This window comes from Podarcis liolepis, assembly GCF_965112155.1.
Source record: "Podarcis liolepis genome assembly, chromosome: 18".
NCBI lineage: Eukaryota > Metazoa > Chordata > Lepidosauria > Squamata > Lacertidae > Podarcis > Podarcis liolepis.
Genome location: NC_139572.1, coordinates 113,009 through 136,431, shown reverse-complemented (window position 1 = coordinate 136,431; position 23,423 = coordinate 113,009). Strand labels below are relative to the sequence as shown.

Here is a 23,423-nt window from a genome sequence, read left to right as displayed (position 1 = left end):
GGAGGGATAGGAGAGCCATCTTCAAATCTCTCCAGGGCTGTCGCATGGAAGAGGGAACATGCTTGTTTTCTCCTGCTTCCGGAGGGCAGGACTCGAACCCATGGCTTCAAGCTGTATGAGAGGAGATTCCGACTCAAGACCATGGGATGGAAGGTGGCGGACTCTCCTTCCTTGAGGGTTTTGAAGCAGAGGTCAGATGGCCATCTGTCAGGGATGCTTGAGCCGAGATTCCTGCATTGCAGGGGGGTCAGGCTGGATGACCGCTGGGGTGTCCCTTCCACGATTCTATGGCTATATGATTCTGTGCTCTGAACACACCCAGCATCCAAGAAAGTCACGGGGACAAATTTGGAAACTTTTATTGATATTATTATTGCACAGGCTAAGTGACAGCAGGATGCGGCCCTTCTTTCGGCAGGTCTTTGGGGGGAGTGGGGTGGAAGGCTACTTGGGAGGTAAATGGGCAAACGGAGAACCTTCCGTGACTTTGCCCTGCAGGGAATAAAGAGAGAAAACAGAGAGCTGCAGTGAGATTCTGTTGAGATGCCAAAGTTTTTCAACCTTCCCAGCCCAGGAGGCAAGCGTAGTTTTAACCACAGCTCCAGAACTGGGGGGGACTTTCCCTCCCCACACAGCCACCCCCCAGAATCCCAGGCATCTACCCACCATGGGGACCTCGTCCAGCTTCTGGAAGGCCGGCTCCCTCCCCTTGTAACATTTCACCAGGACCACGACAGCGCCAATGAGCAGGATGACCACGAAGATGCAGATGATGGCCACCAGGCCGGGCTTCTGGGAAATGGGCGCATCCTCGCTGGATTCAGCTGTTGGGGAGACACACGGCTCTGAGGCTTGCAATTGTTTGCCCTGGAAACAAGCTTTCGGCAGCCCGAGGGCCACATTCCCTTCGGGGGGCCATGCCATGGGCGGGACCAGAGGCGAAAGCAGCAGATGGAGCAACATGTATTTTAAAAATTACCCTCGTATAGTACATTAGTTTCTGCGTGCACACAAACACACACCTGTCAGGAGCGAGTCAGCAGCAAATTGCACTGTTAGCTGTTCATGAGCTCAGTACCTGGAGCATCTTAATCTCAGGGTTGTGGGTTCAAGCCCCACGTTGGGCAAAAGATTCCTGCATTTTTTCTTATCATCAGTAAGAAAATCCAACAGGAGAGGGGAATTGTGAGGCAACCGTGCCACCTGGTGGTCACCGGTGTTGAAGCAATATTCTTCAACATCAACCTCATTGGACTGGTCATGTTGTGCGGATGCCCGATGATCGTCTTCCAAAGCAACTCCACTATTCCAAACTTAAAAATGGAAAGTGTAATGTTGGTGGTCAGCAAAAGAGGCTCAAAGACTCTCTCAAGGCAAAAATTTTAAAATGTAATATAAACACCGACAACTGGGAAACACTGGCCTGCGAGCGCTCCAGCTGGAGAACAGCCTTGACCAAAGGTGTCCTGGGCTTTGAAGACACTCGAACTCAGGACGCGAGGGAGAAATGTGCCAAGAGGAAGGCACACTTGGCAAATGCTCACCGTGATCAACTCCCGCCTGGAAACCAATGTCCCCACTGTGGAAGGACGTGGGGATCCAGAACTGGCCTCCACAGTCACTTAGGTACTCATTGTTGAAACTGTGTTTATGAAAGACAATCATACTTGGCTTCCTGCTCCTTTTCCTGTGCTCTTCCCAGCCATACAGAGCAGGCAGGAATTCAACTGGTGCAGTGCTGTCAGCGCTTCACCTCCGTGCTGGAAGAAAAGTTGTAACTTGTCGAATTTCTGCACCCATCACATAATCTGCAGCAACTGGTGGCTCAGATTCACTTGTGGGGCTTCTTTCGGGGGGTCATTGTGAGGAGTCACTGGACTAGATGGGACCCCCTTGGGCCAGATCCAGCTGCAGTCAGATTCCTTGCATCTTCTCACTCTGCGTCTGTTCCAGGTTTTATTTTGTATTCAGAGAAGGAGTTTTGTTTTTTCTCCAAATACACTGTGCGTCACTAAACACACATGCCTTTTTTAGGTGCCTTTAATACTCTGCTTGGAAGGCAGGATAAAAAGTGGCTGCCAAGACCACATAACACTGGTTCTGAAAGACCTACACAGGCTCCCAGGACGTTTCCGAGCACAATTCAAGTTGTTGGTGCTGACCTTGAAAGCCCTAAATGATCCAGAATACCTCAAGGAGCGTCTCCACCCCGGACACCGGGGTCCCTCTCCCGAGGGCCTTCTGGTGGTTCCCTCAATGCAAGAAGGGAGGTGACAGGGAAGCAGGCAGAGGGCCTTCTCAGTAGTGGCACCCGCCCTGTGGAATGCCCTCCCAGCAGATGTCAAGGAAATAAACAACTGCCTGACTTTTAGAAGACATCAGGGAAGTTTCTAATGTTTGAAGTTTTATTGTGCTTTTAATATTCTGTTGGGAGCCACCCAAAGTGGCTGGGGAAACCCAGCCAGATGGGTGGGGTATAAATATATTATTATTATTTTTATTGCAAGCCATCGTGAACGCTCCTCTTTCAAAAACCCTTCTGCGGAAGATACAGGAGCTGTCTACAGGAAGATCCTAACAGAATCAGAGAACTGTGGAAGGGACCCCGCGGGTCATCCAGTCCAATCCGATCCTCTAAAAAACCATGATTATTAGCCCCCAATCCTGGACAGGCAAAATATCGCTGCTTGAGACAGCACAGGATGCTGCCAGGATCCAGAGGGCACCCTCACCTGCCTCTCACCTGTGGTGGAGTTGTGGCTGGCGGATCCGGCCTCTCGGCTGGTGAGCAGTGGCTCCCTGGAGCTGGCCAGGGGGGTTGTGAGTGGGGCGGTGGTTGTCGTGTTGCCCCCCTCCCTGGTGGTGCTGTTGGTGGGCCTGGGAGGAGGCGAGGAGCCCGGGTGAGTCGTGTGATTGGCAGAGGCGGTCTCTTCTGTGGGTGCTTCTGATGCCGTGGGGCTGATCTCGCTGTGGGATGCAGTGATTTCCTCCGCCCTGGAACTGGGTGTACTTAGGTGTTCAGAGACGGTCGGGGGGCTTGCTGTTGAAGAGCTGTGAGTGGCCTGTGTGCTGGCTGAGACAACTGCAACGGGAGGGGAGGGAAAGTCAGAAAGGAGCAAACCTCCACGGCTCAAGGAATCATCATCACTTTTAATTTGTATACCGTCTTTCTGTCTTACTGTACCCAAGGCAGTTTGCAAGCTGAAGAAACAAAGAATGGACGCCTTATAACCATCAAATGCAATACAAAAACATGAGAATAAAACATAGCTATAAAATAAGCAACCTGCATCAAATAAAGTAACATTCAGAAATCATTAGAATAGGATCAGAATAATAATATCAGCATATAAAAATTAAACAGAAATCCACTCTTAACAATTACAATAAATAATTTCTAGACTACAATCAATAAAACCAGGGTAAGCCACAGTGCATAAAATAATACGATACAAATTGAGAAGCAGAGACTGGAGGGTGAATCGTCGCAGTGTACCGTTGGGACCCCAAAGGGTCATCCAGCAGAGCCCCCTGAAATGCTAAAGGTGGCCCGATGGAACCTCCATGGCCCAAGCTAGTCTACCTCTGGTTTTCTGAAGGCTCAGCGGGAGAGCATCTCACCTAGAAGACAAAAGGTCCCATTGTTCAATCCCCAGGGGGATCTCCGGGTAGGCTGGGGGGAGACTCCTGCCTGGGACTCCGGACAGCCGCTGCCAGTCTGTGCAGACAGTATGGGGCTAGGTGGACCAATGGCCAGACAGCTTTCAGAATCATGAGGACTAGAATCTTGCTTTATTTTTTCAAAGACGAGATGCAGCTGGACACTCCAACCCAGCCTAAATCTGGCCCTGGTAGACTGCCTCCAAAACTTGGGGTTCTCTTATGTTAGAGAAGCAGGCAGTGTGGCAGTGATACGTCTTGAGTACAGTAAGGCAGAAAGAAAGGGAAACGAAAATACGCTCTGCCTGGCACGGTGCCCGTGTGGCTCTGACGCCCATGAAGGTGGAACGGGTGCAAATATTGGCCGAGGCTCTCGAGGGCCGCCTGCTACAACCAGCCTTGCCTTTCCCTGCCAGACAAGAGGAGGGCTGTTCCTCCACTTGCACGGCACAAATAATCGACACACCTGGCAGAATCAGATTGTGGCGCTGCCCCACCTTCGTGGGCACAGTCTGTTTGGTTACTTCCCCACATCCTGCTTCTCTGCCAGAGGGATGGGGCAAAGACAAGCGGCAAGGCTGGGAGTTGTGTTTCAGACCGCAACAGAAACGGGCTGGGAACTCAATGGGGCAGCCGTTCTCCATTGTGGGTCCCCAAATGTCACAAACCGGTTGGGTGCAGAGGAATGGGGTGGGGGGAACCAGCTGGGGAACCCCCAAGAGCAGTGCTGGATTTATGTAAATTGTTGCTGTTTGTTTGTGTTGAATATATGCTATATGGCAATTGATGGACCTCGTAGGTATCTCAAGCCATTTGCACATGTTGCCCTGCAACCAGTCCATGCAGAGTGTAGGCACCCTATATATAGAAAGGAGCAAAGCAGGGATATTTGAGGGAGCAGATGGGGCCCATGACTTACATCCGAGGAGCTGACACAACACAAAACACGGTTGCTGTCTGCAGGTTTTATTTTATTTGCTTCTTATCTTATATTTCAGAAATGGACATCCAGTTTTGTTTCCCTTTAAAAAATGTTGGGGCCCCCAAGAGAGTGGGGCCCTAAGCTAGAGCTTGTTGAGCTTAGACGTGAATCTGGCACTGCCCATGCTGCCCCACGTCCCAGTCCTTCTGCAGCCCCCCACCAGCCCCCTACCTTGATCTGAGACCACCAGCAGCAGAAAGACCCACACGGCCATGGCAGCCGAACCCGGTTCTCCTGGAGGGGGAAGGCAGGGAAAGCAGCTGCTTGAAGGAGTCTCCTCCCGCCTGCGAACAGGACCCAGGCACCTGTCTTGCCACCTCTCCAAGGAGGCGGGCACCTGGGCAGCGGCCAAATCCCGGCTTGTGATGCTTGGCACCTGGAAAGAAGGAAGGAGCGTGGCCTGACAGCTCCCCCTTCTGGACAGGTGAGGGAAAGCAAGCTCAGAACTCACTTTTTCCCCCTCTGGGCCTCACCCAGAATAAAAATTGGCTCACAGCCATACTGAATTTTTAAATATAATGTATTGGCCCGAATATAAGCCATGTCCGAATATAAGCCGCACCTTTAAAATTCAAGGGGGGGGAAGGAAAAAAGGCAATACTTGAATATTTGTGTGTGTGTGTCATTGAATCTTCCTGCCCCTCTTGCTCTCCTGCCACCCCTTGGAGAACTGCTGCAATACGCCATCACCTGGCTTGTGAAGAATCATCACAGAATTGTGGAATTGGAAGGGGCCCGAGGGTCATCTAGTCCAACCCCAGGAACCTTTCGCCCAAGTGGGGCTCCGACCTCAACCAAAGTCAGACGCTACGGACCAGCGATGCTGGTGGAAAGGCGCCAGGTGGCGCCATCCCTACGGCAGCCATTTCCCTTCCAACGAAAACAACTTTTTAACTCCTGATTTGCTGCTTTTCTTCCCGTTGCTGCCTTTGAAAGGTGACTGTGCTGCTTTTTGATCTCACGATGGCCGCGTTAAAGCATTTTAATCTGCAGGCAGACAAGGCCTGCCACACTCCAGAAACCCTGGAGAGCATCTCTCAGCTGGGCAAAATGGACCAGCAGTCCGACATTGTGCCTCTGGAAATTGGACATTTTGCTCAGCTGCCTTTGGCGACAATGGAGTTTGCCTCCAGAGGCGAAGTCGAACTGTGGGAGAATCACAGCGCCGGCTGCGATTACAGAGACCAGGAACTCAGTGTGGCTGCCTCTTATTTTGTTTTTGCTGCATTAGCAGCACTGACGTGACCTCCCCAGGGTACAGGCCTGGGCAGTGGGTCTGGGGGTCCTGGGCTGCCCAGATGGCAAGACCCCCTTCTCTGCCCCACTGATAGGGTGCATAGGAAATCAGAGCAAGATGTTAACTGCAGGAATTGCCGGAAGGAAGCCTGCAAGGAACCATTTGCTCCTGAGCCTTTTCTTCTCCCAAATATCTCCCACAAGGCAGGGGAGGTTTAGGGTCAGAGCCTTCCAGGCAGAGGGCCTTCTCGGTGGTGACACCCTCTCCCATCAGATGTCACGGAAATAAGCAACTAACCCGACCTTTAGAAGACATCTGAAGGCAGCCCTGTTTTAGTTTTTCATGTTTGAAGTTTTGTTCTGTTTTTAGTGTTCTGTTGGGAGCCGCCCAGAGTGGCTAGGGAAACCCAGCCAGATGGGCAGGGTATCAATAATAAAATAATAATTATTATTCCTTCTCTTAGATGGGCTCCCTTCCCAGGTAGACGAGCCCCACCTGCCCCTCACTTTCCTTTCCAGCATGGGCAGAAACCTCCTTCTTGCCCATTGGACCCCCTCTTGGTCTCTTCTTCACCTGCAGGGGAAGCCCCTAAGTCCCTGGGGGTCTCAGCCCCATCGGCTCCCCTCACCTGGTTCAGCTGGCCAGTCAAAGCCATTCCCGGGATTGGGGCCTCTGCCAGCACACCCTGGCAGCTTCACGGAGCCACAGATGGGAGCTGAGTGGAGGGGGGGAGCAAAGGTGGGCAAACTGCCCCAGAAGGAGAATGTGCCCTCCAACAGAGGTGCCCCCCAACACCCCGTCCGCTCAGTGGCATAGAGCCCGGGCTTTGCCTGCAGACATCCCAGCTGCAACCCCCTGGCACCTCCAGGTACCCCCAACCCCCAAAGTGGTGTGAGAATTATAAGGTCTAAGATATAAAGGTTCTTAGAACAAAGTGGATCTAGATGCCCAAAACTGAACCCTCTCGCTACAAGCCCCCCCTTGCCGTGTCCCTCGGTTTTTGTTGATTTAGCTCTTCACTTCTGAAGAGTCTGCCCTGGTATTTGTATTTATTTATGTAAGAGGCTCTTGGGCTTTTTCCTAGAAAAAGGGAAAAAAATGCTCCCGAGTAGGGAGCAATGCTAAGAGGCTAGTGTATTGTTTAAGCCGGGTGGTCAGGTCTTTGGCCCTGAATGAATTTACAGCTGGGGAATTGACAAACTTGCTTGCCTTCTGCCTTTTTCTAATTCCTCTTCTGTCTTCAAGGAGTTTTATACATGCCTTTCCCCCATTATTCAGATAGTGTGTGTACAAATATATATATATACAATGGTACCTCAGTTTTCGAACGTAATCCGTTCCAGAAGACTGTTCGAGTTCTGAAATGTTCGAAAACTGAAAACAAGCCGTGTGGCTTGTTTGACTTCCAACGAGAGTTCGAAAACCGAAGCATTTACTTCCAGGTTTACAGTGTTCAAAAACTGATATGCTTGTCAATGGAGATGTTTGAAAACCGAGGTACCACTGTGTGTATGTATGTATATATATATAATCCTCTGTATACTTACTATTTGAGAGTGACCTCCTTAAATCCATTGGGGTTGATAAGGTCAAGGATTCTCATTTGAGGCAACCACGGGGCAAACAGAAACCAGGGTTGTCTTTATTCTGTGTTATACTTCCTTCCTCCCTCAACATCAGCTCTGGCTCCTCTTCCTGCAGGAATGTGGCCCCTGTCGTATTATCCCAAAGTGGCCTTTGACCAAAAAATAAAAATTATCCCACCCTTGATCTACACCCGTGAGGACTAGAAATCCCATCCCCTCTCCTTTTTAGGATAATAATATAGATTTTGCATCCTAGAATCAGAGAACCACAGAGCTGGAGGGGACCCCCAGGGGCGTGCACCCAGCCCCACTTGTCTTCTGGTGATGCTATCAGGGTTTCAACCTAATGGGCCTGGCTGCCTTTGGTGGGTCTGCTCTGAAAACAACTTATTTGGCTCCAGCTCTCTTGGTTGTGGGTCTTCGCCGCTAGCTGCCCTCCCTGCTCACAGCCCCCTTACCAAGAGAGAAAAAGGGGAAAGTTTTTTGCCCACCCTTCCGCTCCCCCAGCCTCAAATGCACATGAAATATTTCTCTCCTTGCTCCCCAATGCTCTAGCAATCGGACAAGACTCCACATCTGGTTCTGCTATTAAGCTGTGGGGAGTCAAGGTAGGCCTGCCTGCATTACTCAGCTCGGGGGAGTAAACACAGATGTAAACAGCCCAGTCCGGGACGCCTCTCTTGGCCGAGTCCCAGGGCAAAGCAAACCCGTGAGGCAGAACAGGGGGAGCCTCTTCCGACTGCATCCAGCCGCTGGGCCCTCCAGCTAACTGCTAGCACTCCATAACAATAAATTTAAGTTTCCAGTCCACTGTGTTTGGAATAAAGGGCTGATTTAAAGAGGAGTCTCTTCTGCAGGCTCTGCCCCTGAGCTCCACCAGTTCCCAGCTGCAGTGCTGCTGTGAAAATTATTATTATTATTATTTATTAATAGCATTTCCCCCAAAGATTCTAGTCCTCATGGACGTGAGGGGAGGATTTAAATAAGCTGTCGCCTTCTGCCAAGAGCACTGAGCTCAGGACGGTCTGTGCTGACAGCGGCTCTCCCGGGGCTTCTGGCAGGAAGTGTTTAATTCCCAGCCGTACCTGGAAACGGCAGCAGTTGCAATCCCAAGACATTCTACATGCAAAGCACGTGTCCTATGCCTGTCCTAAGGTGTTCTCGCCAGAATTGAGATTGTGATTCTCGTGGCTCAAAGTGGAGGGGTGGTTTAGGTAGCAGCAAGGAAATTTGGGGTGCAAGCCTGTCCAGTGTGCAGGGGGGTCCTGGGTTGGCCAGACAACCCCCCCTTGACCTCACTGATGGGGCCCAAAGGACAGAGACCACCCGTACCCCAGCCTTTAATGTTCCACTAGTCCACAAAAGCCCCCCTTCCCATACGCAAAGCCCCCTTCTTAAATTCCCTGCATCCTATGGGTCTCCGTATGGCTTGAGTTCCACCTTTGAGAGGACGGAAGCTGCCAAGGGGGAAAGAAGCCCAGGAGGAGGCAGATGGGTGAAGTCAACCCTTAAGATTTATACTAGACCAGCAAGTCTAGTATATCACTTAAACTCAAGGCATGCTTGGCAAACCCTCACCGGGATCAACTCCCGCCCGGAAACCAATGTTCCCACTGTGGAAGGACGTGGGGATCCAGAACTGGCCTCCACAGTCACAGACTCACTGTTAAAACAGTGTTCATGGAATGAAATCTTACTCGGCTACGAGGAATCGCCAAAGAAGAAATTAAATCACTCACAAAATCAAAACCTTTCACTATCCGGTTTTGTCCAAATGCACTTATTTTAAGGCCATCTGTCTGTCTTTTATTTAGTGGTACACAACTATCTCGTGTTTCCCCAAAAGAGTTCAAGGTGGCCTCTTGTTGCCTTCTTCCCTTCTACCCCTAACAACAACCCTGTGAGGTAGGGCTTAGGGAGGGAGAGACAATGACTCGAGGTCACCCCACCCACCCATTCAAGATTTGAACCCTGGTCTCCCAGGTCGTAGTTCAACACTCTAACCACTACACTATGCTACCTATTTGTAACATTTGAGTTCTCAGAAATTGAATTAATGGGTTTCAAAGGGACACAAATTTGGAAATACTCATGGAGTCCATACTCCCAAACCCTGACCTTTTGTGCTCTAAATGTTCTGCAATGCTTCAAAGTTGTTTTGTTACAATTACTTCGAAACTTTCTTACATGGTTTCAGAATTGTTTGCAATAGAGTTGCTTTAAATAGTTTTGCTTTAAACTTCCTAATGTTTGCCAGGAAAGGCAGGCCAGAAAAACAAGGAGCCACCCTCCGAACCTTAAAATTACAGCTAAGCTGAAACCTACCCCCAACCTAGCCAGATGGGCAGGGTATAAGTAACAAAATTATTATTATTATTATTATACTGACCCAGAGCAACTAGACTGCTGGGCTTTTAAGAGGTCCTAAAATCTATTCAACATAACCAACGTCACCCCATAAACACACACACTCCCCCCCCCCCCGCCCAAGGCTGTGTCAAGGGGTTCAGTGCCCAGCCTGGGCACCAGAGGGCGATGGCACCCCACCATTTTGGGCTCAGGAGCCTCCCCATAAAATTGACTCTGCAAGGCCAGCCTTTGCCAACTGGGCGCCCTCCAAATGTTTGCCTCGCCAGCCGAGGGCCATAAACATCTGGGAGGCTGCTTCTGAAGGGAAGATAAAAGCTCCAAACTCTCCCACGCAATAATAAGCCAAACAGACAGTCTCTTTTTTTTTCCAAACTCCTGCACAGGATTTTTACTGCACAATGGAATGTGATGATAGATAGAGAGATAGGATATAATGGCAAACCTCCCCCCAAAAAACCGCAAGAAAAGAGGGGCATATTAAACATAAATATGGCGGGAGGAAAGGCATGGTCTCTGGGGAGGAGGAGGGGAAAATAATGGAGGGCCGAGAGTGGAAGGCAGAGTCACATCTGGGCACGCTGCGTTTGGAGGGGTGGGGAAAGAGGGGCAAAGTCCGGGGGGGGGTGAGACTGGGTAATGGCAGCTGCGCTGGGTGGGAGCTTCCAAAAGCAGCCCCCTCCCCAAAATCCTGCGCCCCTCTCCTCCAGCAAGTTTTTAAAAAACGTCTCCAGTCCTCTGTGCGCGCGCGGCCCCAAAGGAAGTCTTGGAGAGCGGGGGGACCCCCCTTCGGCGCCCGCAGCCATCCACCTTTGCATTGTCCGACGTGGGGGGGGGTCCGCGCGAAGAGGAGCCGGGGTCCGGAGAGGAGAGGCCGCCTCCCTCCCCCCCCCCCCGCGCACCGTCCTCCTCCTCCTCCCGGCTCCTGCCTGCGCCCGTCCCGTCTGGCGGCGCGCCCCGTCGAGGCGTGCGCTCAGTAGGCCGGCACCTGGTGGGGCTGCTGCTGCTGGGCGGGCGTCTGGGGCAGGAGCTGGCAGCCGCTGTTGACGTGGCTGAGCACCTTCTGCTTGAGCTGCGCCACCTGCTCGCGGAGGAGATTGGCCGTCGAGGCCAGCTCCGTGTTCTGGCTCTTGAGACTCTTCACCTTCTCCTCCAGGCGCGAGATGCGCTCCAGCTTCCGCCGGCGGCACTTGGAGGCGGCGATGCGGTTGCGCAGCCGCTTGCGCTCGGCCTTGATGCGCTCCTGCGTGTCCATGTCGATGGGCGACAGGGGGGGGCTGTCGCCGAAGCTGGCCACCTCGGGCACCGTCTGGGGCTCGTCCTTCAGCGGCGGAGGGGGCGGCAGGCGCGAGGGCGCCGGGAAGGGGCTCCCGTCCGCCGGGTAGCCCCCGGCCGCGCCGGCGAAGGGGCTGAGGTTGGCGTAGATGGGGGGCTCCGGCGGGCCGTGCTGCTGCGAGGCCGGGGCCAGGCTGGCGGCCGAGGGCAGCTCGCCCCCGACGGGACCCCCGCCGCCCCCGCCGCCGCCCAGCTGGTTCTGGTTGTGCAGGTCCTCCAGCGCCTTCACGAAGCCGGCGGCGAACTCCTGCTCGTCGGGGGCGCCGCCTCCGCCTCCTCCTCCTCCTCCTCCGCCGCCTTTGGGGAAGTGGAACTGGGCGCCGCCGCTGGTCGGCGTGGTGGTCACCAAGCCGTTGGACTGGATGATCAGGCGCTCCAGCTCGGGAGAGGCCAGCTTGAGCAGGCCCAGGTCCGGCGAGCTGAGCAGCGCCGCGCCGTCGGGGGCGCCGCTGGGGGGCTGCGGCTGCTGCTGGGGGTGGGGATGGGGGCCGCCCCCGCCGTGGCTCTTGCCGGCCGCGCCCGGGGGGTCGAGCGCCAGGGAGAGCCCGTCTTTCTTCATCATGCTGGAGCCGTCGGGGAAGGCGCCGCCGGGGCGCGCCGCCGAGGGAGAAAGGGCCGCCGCCGCCGCCGACGAGGCCGCCAAGGCGATCAACACGTCGTCATGGTAGAAAGGAATTTCCATCCTCTTCCTCTCCCCCGCCGGCTGCGGAGGGAGGGAGGCAGGCAGGCAGGCGGCCGGATCGCGCCCGCCTCCCCTTCGACGACGGGCTGGCGCGCAACCGGCGCTTGGCGCAAGGGATCCTCGGGTGGCTGTGGCAGATCGGGGCTCGGCTCGCCCCCCAGACGCCTCCGCCAGCGACGACCCTCCCCCCGCCCCCGACTGCGCGCCGCCGCTCCTCCTCCTCCTCCCCCCGCGCGCCTCTCTCTCTCTCTAATGCGCCGGCCAGCGCGCGCGCCCCCTCTATATAGCCTCCGCCGGCCGCTATGAGCTCACCGCCGACGCCTCCCATTGGCTGGAGATGACGTCTGAAGGGGAGGGCTGCTGGGCGCGGGGACACGCCCCCGTCTCCTCCCCCCTCCCTCCCCGGGCGCGCCCCCGCCCCGTCGCCAGGCGACCCGCGCCGACAACTGCGCACAACAGCGCGCGGCCTCCTGGGCTGATGTCATCGCCGGGCTGGCCGCCGGGGGCGCGCCAGGAGGAAGGGGGCGCAGAGGGGGCAGCGCCGCGCGCCGGCTCGCCTTGGATCCACTTTGCACTGAATCCACTTTGCAATCTAGAGTGCACCGAATCCAGTTTGCAAGGGGGCTCCCTGCGCCCTTTCCGCCTGTCCCCAAACTTCTGCGCCACACTTTGGGAATAAAAATCTGCCCGCGCCACACCCGTTCTCAAAATCATTATTATGGATAAGAAATACATTGGAAAAGAAAAAGGACCAGTTTCTAGCTCTTGCTGGATTTAGAATGCAGAGCACAACTGCGTTGTAAAATGGCAATTCGGAAAGTATAAAACAATGCAGTTCATTGGGACATCATTTCCGAAATAAAATTATAAACGAGCCTCTTACATATGTGCCTTAAGTAGGTATACAAGCTGAGTGAGAAGTGTGAGCTCCCAGTATCACTTGAAGCTCTCATTTGGAAGATAATAGTAATAATAATAATATTTATACCCTGCCCATCTGATCTGGCTGGATTTCCCCAGCCGCTGTGGGCGGCTCCCAACAGAATATTAAAAACACGATAAAACATCAAACATTAACCCTAAACAGGGCTGCCTTCAGATGTCTTCTAAAAGTCAGGTAGTTGTTTATTTCCGTATTTTGCAAATAAAATAGATTTAGATACTATGCTATGCTACACTGTTTAAATGTTTCCCTACCGCCCCACAGCTGGCCTGGACCTGGAGAAAACCTCATCTCAGACTCCCCCACCCCGACTTCTCCAGAAGCACCAGGCAGGAAGGTCCGACCCCACCTCAGCCGGCATCTTGGGAGGAAAAGACCCCTTTGCCTGTGGGATAGGAGTCCCTAAGGCGGTTGGATGGTGCCTTGTCTGCCTCCTTCCGGCAACTCCTGCTGGGGCCCAACGTCTTGCTCTGCTTTCCTTTGGACCCCATCAGTGGGGCAGAGAAGAGGGTCTTGCCATCTGAGCAGCTCAGGACCCCCAGAAACACTACCCAGGCCTGCGCTAATGCAGTAGTTCAACTTCACCCTCGGAAGCGCACTCCATTGTCTCTTGAGACAGATGTGTGCTGACAACAACTATATCTCACCTTTTCCTTCAAGGTACTGTATTTTTCCGTGTATAAAACTATATTCCCCCCCTAATTTTTTTAAGTTTGTAATTGGCGGCCGTCTTATACACGGAATGTTGCAATTATTTATTTCTTAATTTGGGGCTCCAAAAATAGGGGTCGTCTTATACATGGTCTTATACACAGAAAACTACAGTATTTATTTATCTGAAATTGCTTTTATACATGCAACGGATGCTTAGGCCCGTGAATGTCAATGTCACTCCTCTTAGTAGGCTCTACCCGAGCCACAGCCTTTCGGTATTTTCATGTTTCGGTGCACTTTGCAGGGAGCGGAGATGTAAAAAAGAACGAGTGGCCTCCTTAAAATGGTGCAAAAACGAAATAAACGGTAGTGCAGCAGAGAAACAATGGCAGCGAAAGGTCAGGGAAGAGTTGGAGAAAGCCCGTGTCCTTAGAGAAAGCTCAACAGAGGGGTTACTCAGAGCATCAGGATAAGCCCCCCCCTTGGCGCCTCTCTTTTGCCCCCCTCCCCTCCTGGAAGCCTATCAGGGCCTGCAGCAGAGAGGGAGGGGCTCCCCAGGGAGGGGGGAGGGGGCTAACCCAAAGCAGATGTGCAGCGCTTGGCCCCTTTGAGGGGAGGCAGACCCTGCGCAGAGCAGCCTCTCCCGCCTCAGAAAAGCCTGCCAGCTTTTGCACAGGCAGCTGTGGGAAATCAGAGCTGCCCCTGTTGGGTTTCAGCCTGCTGCTTGCTCCACAAACCCCTGCAGAGGCAGGCGATCAAAGGGAAGTCAGGCTGGGCTGGATTAGCCACCCTTTTACGCCACAGCTCCCATCACAGAACGGAATCACAGAACTGAAGGGACCTCCAGAGATCATCTAGTCCAACCCCCAGCGATGCAAAAATAAAATAAGATCCACGTGCAGTGCTTTCTTTTCTGGGGGCGACGCAGGGCTGCACGTACCCCTCAACATTTTGTGAATCTTTGTACTTTTGTCCATTTACTGTTTTTATTGCCTCCCGACTTGAACTATAAAATGGTGATTTTCTTGAGTCAAAATGAGACATTTTTAAACACTGTCCATGTGATTTGAATCTTCACTCAGCCAGAGAGCTCACCAGGTGCGCTTTGGGCCAGTCCCTGTTTCGAACCAGACTTACATCCGAGGAGCCGACACAACACAAAACACGGTTGCTGCAAATAGGTTTTATTTCATTTGTTTTTTATCTTATACTGTATTTTGGAAATGTACATCCAGGTATTTTTCCTTTTAATTTTTTGCCCCCCCCCAAGAGAGTGGGAGCTTGTTGAGCTTCGACGTCAACCTGGCACTGGCTGCCCCCCTTCTTCATAGAGGGAAAGATTTTTCTACGCTGGAGAAATCACACAGGGAGTCACAGGGCAAAGCTCATTTCAGGGTCAGGAAGCCTGGAAAGGATGTTTTCATTCTTGGTGCCGCTGCAGCCGAGCAGAAAGGAAGGCGGGAAAGAGAGAAAAGGGGAAATGGGCACATTTGGCGACTGATCCCTCCCCTTTCCTGCCTCTCCTGGCAAAGGGCTTCCTGTTGCCCCCCAGCCTCTGGGGAAATGGGCCCAGCGGGAACCCCCCCAATTCCCCCCCAAATCTGAACCCGAGAAAGTTGCTTACTACTGGCCCAGAGATGGAAAGAAGATAAAGTCCCAGCCAGAGATGAATGGCTGACGAAGATGATGGACTACGCCGAAAGGGCGAAAAGGACCGGGAAAATCAGAAACCAGGAAGGAATAAATTTCACCATTTATTTAAGAGAACACGGTAAACAATTAAAAACTTGGGCAGGATTTGAGTAACGCTTGTAATATATTTAAAACTTAGGTAAAAATGGACTATTTTTTAAAAATAGAGAAATTACATGATGCAGCAGGAAAACTATTCCTATTAGCTGCTGACAGGCTTGTCCTTCCCTACGAATTTAGGCTTGTCCTTCCTTGTGACAAGGCTTGTCCTTCCCTCCAAGCTGACCCGACCCCCCTCCGAAACCTGCCAGGCTAGCAGCCCAGCCCTGCATCTCCTTGGGGGAGCCCCTCACATTCCCCTCTCCTTTCTGGAGGGGGGGCGCCCCTCCTGGGGAGTCAGACAGAGATTTTCCTCTTTCCTTTTTTGCCGCATCTTCCCTCCGGCCTGCAACTTGGCAGGGGAGAGGAGCTGGCGGACAGCTCGGGCTGCTGCGTAAGAAAAACAATTTACACCAGGGGGAGAGATTTAAATCGAAAGCAGCGCCAGCAGGTTTTTTAAGCAGCTCAGCTTGGGTGCCTGTTAATCTTGGCCTGGTGAGGAGCAGCGCTGAATCACCAGCTTGGCACATCAAGATATTTGCATGCTAGCTGGGAGGGAAGGCAGGCCTGCAGGAGCAGCTGGGAGGGGTGTGGGCTGCTAGCTATGAGCCTGCCCCCCCCCTTGGCTCCCCATTGAGGTCACCAGGGCCTCTGAGCCAAAAGGCTCTTGTGTGCAGCTCGGGCTTAACCCTTTGCGAGCCAGAGAGAGAAAGCGAACACACACAGAGCTTCAGATCTCCTGCCTTTTTTAAAAAAATCCACCCCCTCCACCTCTTTCCCCCTTTTCTTCCTAATGTCTCAACAAATGAAACTGATCTGTAGAAAATGCAACTTGGAAAAAGAGACATTGCACCAAACAGGCTTTAGCTTCGGGCCCCACTCTCTTGGGGCCCCCAAAAAATTAAAGGCAAAAAACCCCTGGATGTACATTTCCAAAATATAAGATAAAGAACAAATAAAATAAAACCTACAGACAGCAACAGTGTTTTGTAGGCTCCTGTTTGTTATGTACAAATGGCTTGAGATACCTATGAGGTCCATCAATGACCATATAGCATATATTCAACACAAAAAAGGCGACAGTTTGTTGTTGACAAAGGACAGCTGGACATAGAAAGGGGGTCCCATTACCTTCAGGAGCTGAGGGCCGCATCAAACCTCAATCCGGCCCTGCACATACTTTTGTAAACCAAGAAATCTTTAATAATAAAGGGGGGGTCCACAATAAGGGGCTTTTTTTAAAAAAAGGAGGGACCCGGTGGTACTGATTTACATTTCTTCTTTAAAAAATTAAATGATAAAAATTTATTTAGCAGACGAAAACATTGGCAGGATTTTAATCTCGCTTGCAGTGTAATACTACGGACAAGATGGGAAGACATAAAATACAGATGTTTTATTACCCTCACATCAACCCTGTTGGCTCGGCTGAGAGGCGGTGACTGGCCCGGGTCTCTCTCCTGGGTCCTGGGCACACTAACCACTGCTCCGCATGGGATTTTGCAAGGCTCTTGTGCATGTTACCACCCCAGTCTGCAAAAGACGGTCTTACAAAGCTCAGAGGTGCCCTTGGTGTAAGCGCAGAGGCACTCTTGTCAGGGCCATTGCCGCAGGCCAGTCTGCAGGTTGAGTCCCGGCAGGAGGGACATTTTCCCTTTTAAAAAATTCAGCAATGCCTGAGGGGCAGGATGGGGAAAGATAAAGAGGCATGCCTGACATTCCTCCCCCTAACAGTCCTCCTGTGTCTTTGAAAGCCGGGCAACAGGCAGATATTCCAAGGGTGCAGTTCTTGCCTATCCACCATGCCGGAAAAAAGCTTCACCTGGTAGATTTATTCCTTGCTGTTGCTTCACAAGTGCCTAAAGTGCATTGCAGCCTGAAGTCGTCAAAGAGGTCTACACAGTATAAAAATAAGGTGAAATGAGTCAACATGATTACTGTATTTTTCTGTGTATAAGACTATATTTCCCCTCAAATTTTTACAGTTTAAAATTAGGGGTCGTTTTATACATGGAATGTTGCAATTATCTGTTTCTTAATTTTGGGCTCAAAAAATGGCGGTTGTCTTATACACAGAAAAATACAGTATTTTTTTATTTTTTAAGTAGAAAGATCGTTTCTACGTACTTTTACATCCTGACACAGCCAGGCTTCCAAAGACAGAGCTGTATAAAGAGGGTGGCAAGAACCAAGGAGGTGGAATCCAACAGGTGAAGCATTCAGCGGAGGCTTCACCTGTTGAACTTCTGCAAACTTAAAGAAGAAGAAGAAGAAAGTAGAGGAGATTACAAACTGGAAGGGGGCCCGAGGAGGGAAGGGTCCTCGGGGGACTCAACTGGGGAGTGGTGGGAGATGTTCTGTTCTTGCTTCATGATTCCTCATCTTCCCAGTTTAAAGGAGAAAGAAAGATGACAAACCAAAGGGAGGCGGCCGGGCAGGAAGGGGTTAAGGCGGCCGGGCGCGCGTCACGGGCGAGGGGGTGGGGGAGCGCGTCAGCAGTGACGTCAGGGCCCGGGACTGGTGCGGGGGAGGCGCGCAAGGGAAAGTGTCCCCCCCCCCGCCCACTTAGCATCGCCCCTTCCTCGTTGGAAAGACCCACTTCTTTCGGTTTCCAGGTCTCTTTTGGTGCCTCCGCCTTTTGCATGGCGAGACCATCCCAGGCGGGTTCTACTCCCGAGTAAACCCATCCAGCCCCAATGGCTCACTTAGGCCCCCTGAAATTTGCAATGGGCCTCCTTTGGAATAGCGCTTGATTGGAGGCATTAGCAAATAATTACAAATCAGTGCTTTTTTTCCTAAAAAAAAATGTTAAGGGGTCCTCTCATTTAGACTTAAGAAAATCACCATTTTATAGTTCAAATCGGGGGAAATAAATCCAGTAAACGGACAAAAGATTCACAAAAGGTTTAGGGGTCTGCGTACCCCCAGAAAAAAGGCGTTTTCAATCTTAGCCAATTCTTATAGATTATTATTATTATTATTGCATTTATATCTCCCTTAATTTCCCCCGGTGAGTTTCCCCCCTCCTCATTTAATCCCCACAACAACCTTGTGAGGTGGGCAAGATCCCAGCCCAACACTACTCGCCCTGCAGCCCTCAAAAGCCTTTTTCTTTTGGCATAATATTAAAATAATAGCATTGCTGTGATGGCTTTTCCAGGGGGCGTGTGATGGCCGTGGGCGGGGCAACCATTCAAAACATTGCCTTTGGGACACTTCAGGCTTGTTTCTGGCCACATTTGCGCAGCCCCTCTCTTTCCTCAGGCGGGCAAGCAAAGGGGGCTGGGCTGGGTGTCCCTCGGGGGTCCCTTCCAACTCTACAATTCCACGGGGCATGAGCAGAGCGCAAGGGCAGCCCGTTTGCAGCCAAGGAGCAGCAAGGAAGATGCGAAGGAGGGCTGGCGAGGCGGGTGGCCTGCGAGAGAGAAATTGGGGGGCAGCTTTTGGCCTCCCCACCCCCTTGCTGTGTTGGGGGGCAGGTCCCTCCCTTCTCAAAAGGGGGGGCCCTGCAGTTGTGCCCCCAAAGTCCTGCCCTTTCACGCCACCTGCCACCCCAGGGGGCTCCTCGCCCAGGCAGGAGCAAAGAGACCCGGCCTGCCCTCTGCCAGCCTCACCCCCTGCCAGCAGGGCAGGAACGCCCCACGGCCGGGCTGGGTGGGGGCGAGAGATTGTATCGCAGTGGGGCTGGCCGGCTGGCCGGTCTGCAGCAGCAGCAGCAGCAGCAGAAACTGGCCTGTATCCCAAGCAGCACACGCCCAGGTTGGAAGGATGGAAAATCCAGGCGCCAGATGGAAAACAGGCCTGTGCCCACCCCAGGGCGAGAGCGGAGGGCAAACCCTCCTTGCGGTTTCACGTGTCACTTGTGAATGCCACCAGGGTAAGGGAAGCTGGCTTGGAAAGGGGTTTCCTATGATTATTCCCCTTGAGATATCCTGTCTCCTCTCAGTCCCCTCGTTCTGAGGCTAAACATGCCCAGCTCCTTCGACCGTTCCTCATCAGGTTTCCAGACCTGGATCATCTTGGTCTCCCTCCTCTGCCCACCTTCTCAACATCCTCCTTAAATTGTGGTACCCAGAACTGGACACAGGACTGACCAAGGAAGCAGCTGGCGCCTCTCCTTAGATGGCGGGAGGAGAAACCTTCATCCTTCGGCTGTTGCTGAACTCCCAGCATGTGTGGAAGCAACACTCGGACGGTCACAGGTGTCCCCACAGGCCTCCTGTGTTGGGTTCATACACTGGAAAGAATTTGCCTGTTGTGGATCCCTTTTTGGGTTTGGTGAGCAGGCGCCTGGGGCAGCTTTTCCTGGGCTCCCAGGAGTTCTCAATTTGCAGAGAGAACGGGGAAGGGAGGGAACCCCAATCCCAGAAGATGAAGGCGAGGTTTGCTCAAGGCTGTGAGTCTGGGCGGGGCGCCTCGGGTCTTCTCCTCTGGGTCCTCCTTTGCTCCTGAAAACCTTTCTCCCTCCGCACAAACCAAATCAGACTGGAAAGCCTCCCCCTTGTGGGGCTGGCAGGCCTCCCAGTGAGGGTCTCTTGCAGGGGGTGCCCTCCTGTGGGGCCGAGGCATAAGGAGGGCGGCACGCCCAGCGCAGCCCCAGAGGCCAGGCCAGGGCCAAGGAGTCCCAGCTTCTAATTTGAGCTCTTCCCAAAGCCCTGCCCACGTTCCATGGAAGACTCCGCCAACCCCGTAATTAGTGGGACGGGACAGGTTTTGCGGCCGGACCGACTGGTTCAGACTTTCCGTGTTGATGAGACGCTCCTTCTTCGGATTCCGAACCATCATATCTACGTAGCTTGGGAATTGAAAGGTGACTTTCCTCCACCACAGGCTCCCAACCCAGAAGAGGTCCTCTCTGTCAGACCCTCCAGGTGTCCCCATTTTCCAGGGACAGTCCTGGACCTACAGAAACCTTCCCGGTTTCTGAATTGATCCTGTTTTTCCTTAGGACGTCCCTGTTTTCACTGGAGAAAGGTTGGAGGTATAGGTTTGTCGTCAGCAAAGGTGCTGGATGCGATCCCCCTGCCCAAGGCACAGCAAAGTTGAGAAGATCCATAACAGGGGGAACCCAATTTTGGCCTCACACAGGGCACACCGTGTTATGAAAGATGACCAAAGTCCGTCTGTCCCCCGTTAGCAATGTGCTTTGGGAAAGCTCTCTGTGCATGCTCAGAGGCATGCGCCTTCGTTGTCGCACACTGCATGCAGCCAAAGGGGACAAACAGCTGTGCTTTAGAAATGATTGAAGCAAGGGCAACTCTCGCACACAGAACAACTCGAGGCTCCTAGCAGAGACCCTGGCCAGGCTTGGGGGGCCACTGCGATGGCAGCATTGTCCCTCAGCTCTGATTCCCAGCGCCCTCAAACTACAGTTCCCAGGATGCGTGCTTGGGCTGTGTGTGTGTGTCTGGTTCTGCTCAATTTGGTCGCAGCCCCTGAAAAGCCTTCAGCTGGCTGCCTCCCCACCCAGGGGAGCCTCTCCCCCTTTTGGGTCCCCTCACCTGGCCTGGATCTGGCCCCCTCTTCTTGGGTTGCCCCCCCATCTCTTTCCCAGCGGAGGAGGCTGCAAAATTAAAAGCAGCCTTCCAGGGCTTTCTAATCCATCCCAGCCCTCTCTCTGCCTTGGCGCTGTCCCAGGCTGGGGGGAGCGAGGGAGAGCAGCCCTTCCCGGCTGGGGACGCAGCCAGAGCCAGCCTTGGCCTAACCCTGCTGGAGACTGCAGAGGCACCTGGCAATTAAAGAAGGGGGGGGGAGCACACACAGTTCAGGCGCTCCCTCTCCGCTCCCCCCAGGTGCCCTTGGAAACAGGGAAGGTGTCCTAGGCAACCGCAGGTTGTGACGCTGTGGCTTCACGCAGGCTTTGCACAGGGATGGAGGCCTCTGCGAATCTCATTTCTAAAAGTACATCGGAGAGGAACAAAACAGAACAAAAGCTGTCAAGGAAGGAAAAGCTTAGTACAGATTTGTTTTTTGGGGGGAAGGTGAGGGTCAGGAGATGTCTTACACTTAAGGATGGTGAGTCGGAATCCCCTCACTTGCAACTTGAAGCCACAGGTTCGAGTTCTGCCCTCCAGAGCAGGAAAAGACCGACTCATGCACTTAGAAAGTTGACGTCTTCCATGTGGCAGGTGTTGAGATGTCTCCCCTATCTCCTCTCTTTTCCAGGCTAAACATGCCCAGCTCCTTCAACCGTTCCTCATCAGGTTTCCAGACCCTTGATAATCTCGGTCACTCTTCTCTGCACACCTTCCAGCTTGTTAACATCCTTCTTAAATTGTGATGCCCAGAACTGGACACAGGATTCCAGGTGTGGTCTGACCAACGTAGAATAGAGGGAGGACTTCCCTTGATCTGGACCCCAGATGTTTAGTGTCCTGTTGATGCAGCCAAGAATAACATTGGCTTTTTTTTACTGCTGCACCACACTGTGGACTCGTGTTCAGACCCCTAGATCCTTTTCACATGTCCTGCTAGTGAGCCAGGTATCTCCCACCCTATATTTGCACATCTAAGGGCAGAACCTGACACTTGTCCCTATGGAAATTCAGTTTGTTAGCTTCAGCCCGGTTCTCCAATCTGTTAAAGTCATTTTGAATCCCAGTTCTGCCTTCTGCGGCATTAGCTACCCCTCCCAGTTTGGTGTCGTCTGCAAATTATACTTGACCCCACCCAGGAACAGCTGTGGGGCAGGAGTCTCTAACAAATGGACAGATCTGTGGTTCTAGCCCTGACCACTGAGCCTGCTGGCTTTTGTGAGGGTTCAAGTCCACACCTGCAAAGCTACAAGAGGAGCTGCCGCTTCTCTGTTTACTCCTGAACATGTCTCTTTCTCCACCCCCCACTATTTGGCCGCCACCATTTTTAATTTTATTTTTTATTCCCCCCCCCCCCAAATCAGGGGGGGGGGGAAATCGGGGCTCCTTCCCTGCATCCCAGCCCAGATTCTTCCAGGGGGCCTCAGAAGCCGTTGACCGTGACATCTCAGGGGAAAAGGAAACCTTAATAAAATGAATATATAAAGGAGAGGCAGCGGTGGGGGGAGCACAGAGAAGAGATTATTTTTATCCGCTGAGCAAAGGCCTGGAAGCATTTCTTCTGCTCCGCTTGGTGCGCAGCTATTCCAGAGTCGAGTGGCAGGGGCTGCCGTGACTCACGGCTCTGGAAGAGGAGAAGCGCGTCTCCCAGAGGGAGGGGGAGAGAGACACTTTGGCTCCCATGGGTGCTGGAAAGAAACACCCGCTCCCTCCCCACGGAAAAGGCCGTCTTGCCTGCTCAAAAGGTGCTGTGTGAAAAGAGCGTTCAGAGAGACTAGCGAGTGAGTTAGGGGGAGAGAGGCAGAGGGCTGTCCTGCCCTCCAGCTTGCAACCAGGAAAGACACGAGATCAAAGGAAAACGGTTCAGGAGGGAAGAGGAAATGCTCACGCTCCTCACGTTCCAGGCCTATGTAGCTCAGTATTGTCCACACTGACTGGCAGTAGAGGCTCTCCAGGGTTTCAGGCAGGGTATGGGACCCCTTGTATGCACAGCAGATTCTCTATATCGGCTGCCACAAGTGAGGAAAGATGCCCTGCGTGAGGGCTTCGCTTTGGGGGTGCCTGGCTGGCCACTGTGGGGCCACGATGATGGCCTGGATGAGCCAGCCGCCCCAGGGCTCTTTGGATAATGATAATAATAATTTCTTATTTATACCCTGCTCATCTGGCTGGGTTTCTCCAGCCACTCTGGGTGGTTCCCAACAGAATACTACTACTGATAATAATAGAGCAATAAAACATCAAACATTAAAATCTTCCCTAAACAGGGCTGCCTTCAGATGTCTTCCAAAAGTCGGGTAGTTGTTTATTTCCTTGGCATCTGATGGGAGGGCGTTCCACAGGGCGGGCGCCACCACCGAGAAGGCCCTCTGCCTGGTTCCCTGTAACCTCACTTCTTGCAGGCAGGGAACTGCCAGAAGGCCCTCAGGAGAGGGACCCCGGTGTCCGGGCTGAATGATGGGAGTGGAGATGCTCCTTCAGGGATACTGGGCTGTTTGGGGCTTTCAAGGTCAGCACTGACCCTTTGAATTGTGCTCAGAAACATCCTGGGATGTCCTTATCCATTTAAGAAATCTTTCAAAAACAAGCTTTGCCTGGGAATCCAAGCACCACACCCGCCTCTGGATCCGGCCGGCTTCCAGAACCACATTT

At 52.9% G+C, this 23,423-nt stretch overlaps 2 protein-coding genes across 2 annotated transcripts; both read right to left on the bottom strand.

Annotated features, from left to right (window-relative positions):
* Positions 1-343: 343 nt before the first annotated feature.
* Positions 344-5,196, bottom strand: CIST1 (colon, intestine and stomach enriched 1). Its single transcript, XM_083484236.1, has 4 exons — positions 4,814-5,196; positions 2,744-3,082; positions 667-824; positions 344-492 (listed from the first exon to the last, which is right to left on the bottom strand). Exons 1-4 carry the CDS (start codon positions 4,854-4,856, stop codon positions 445-447), a joined length of 588 nt encoding a protein of 195 aa, XP_083340362.1. The 5' UTR covers positions 4,857-5,196; the 3' UTR covers positions 344-444.
* Positions 5,197-10,193: 4,997 nt separating this feature from the next.
* JUND (JunD proto-oncogene, AP-1 transcription factor subunit) lies at positions 10,194-12,039 on the bottom strand. Its single transcript, XM_083484091.1, has one exon. It carries the CDS (start codon positions 11,847-11,849, stop codon positions 10,806-10,808), a length of 1,044 nt encoding a protein of 347 aa, XP_083340217.1. The 5' UTR covers positions 11,850-12,039; the 3' UTR covers positions 10,194-10,805.
* Positions 12,040-23,423: the final 11,384 nt, after the last annotated feature.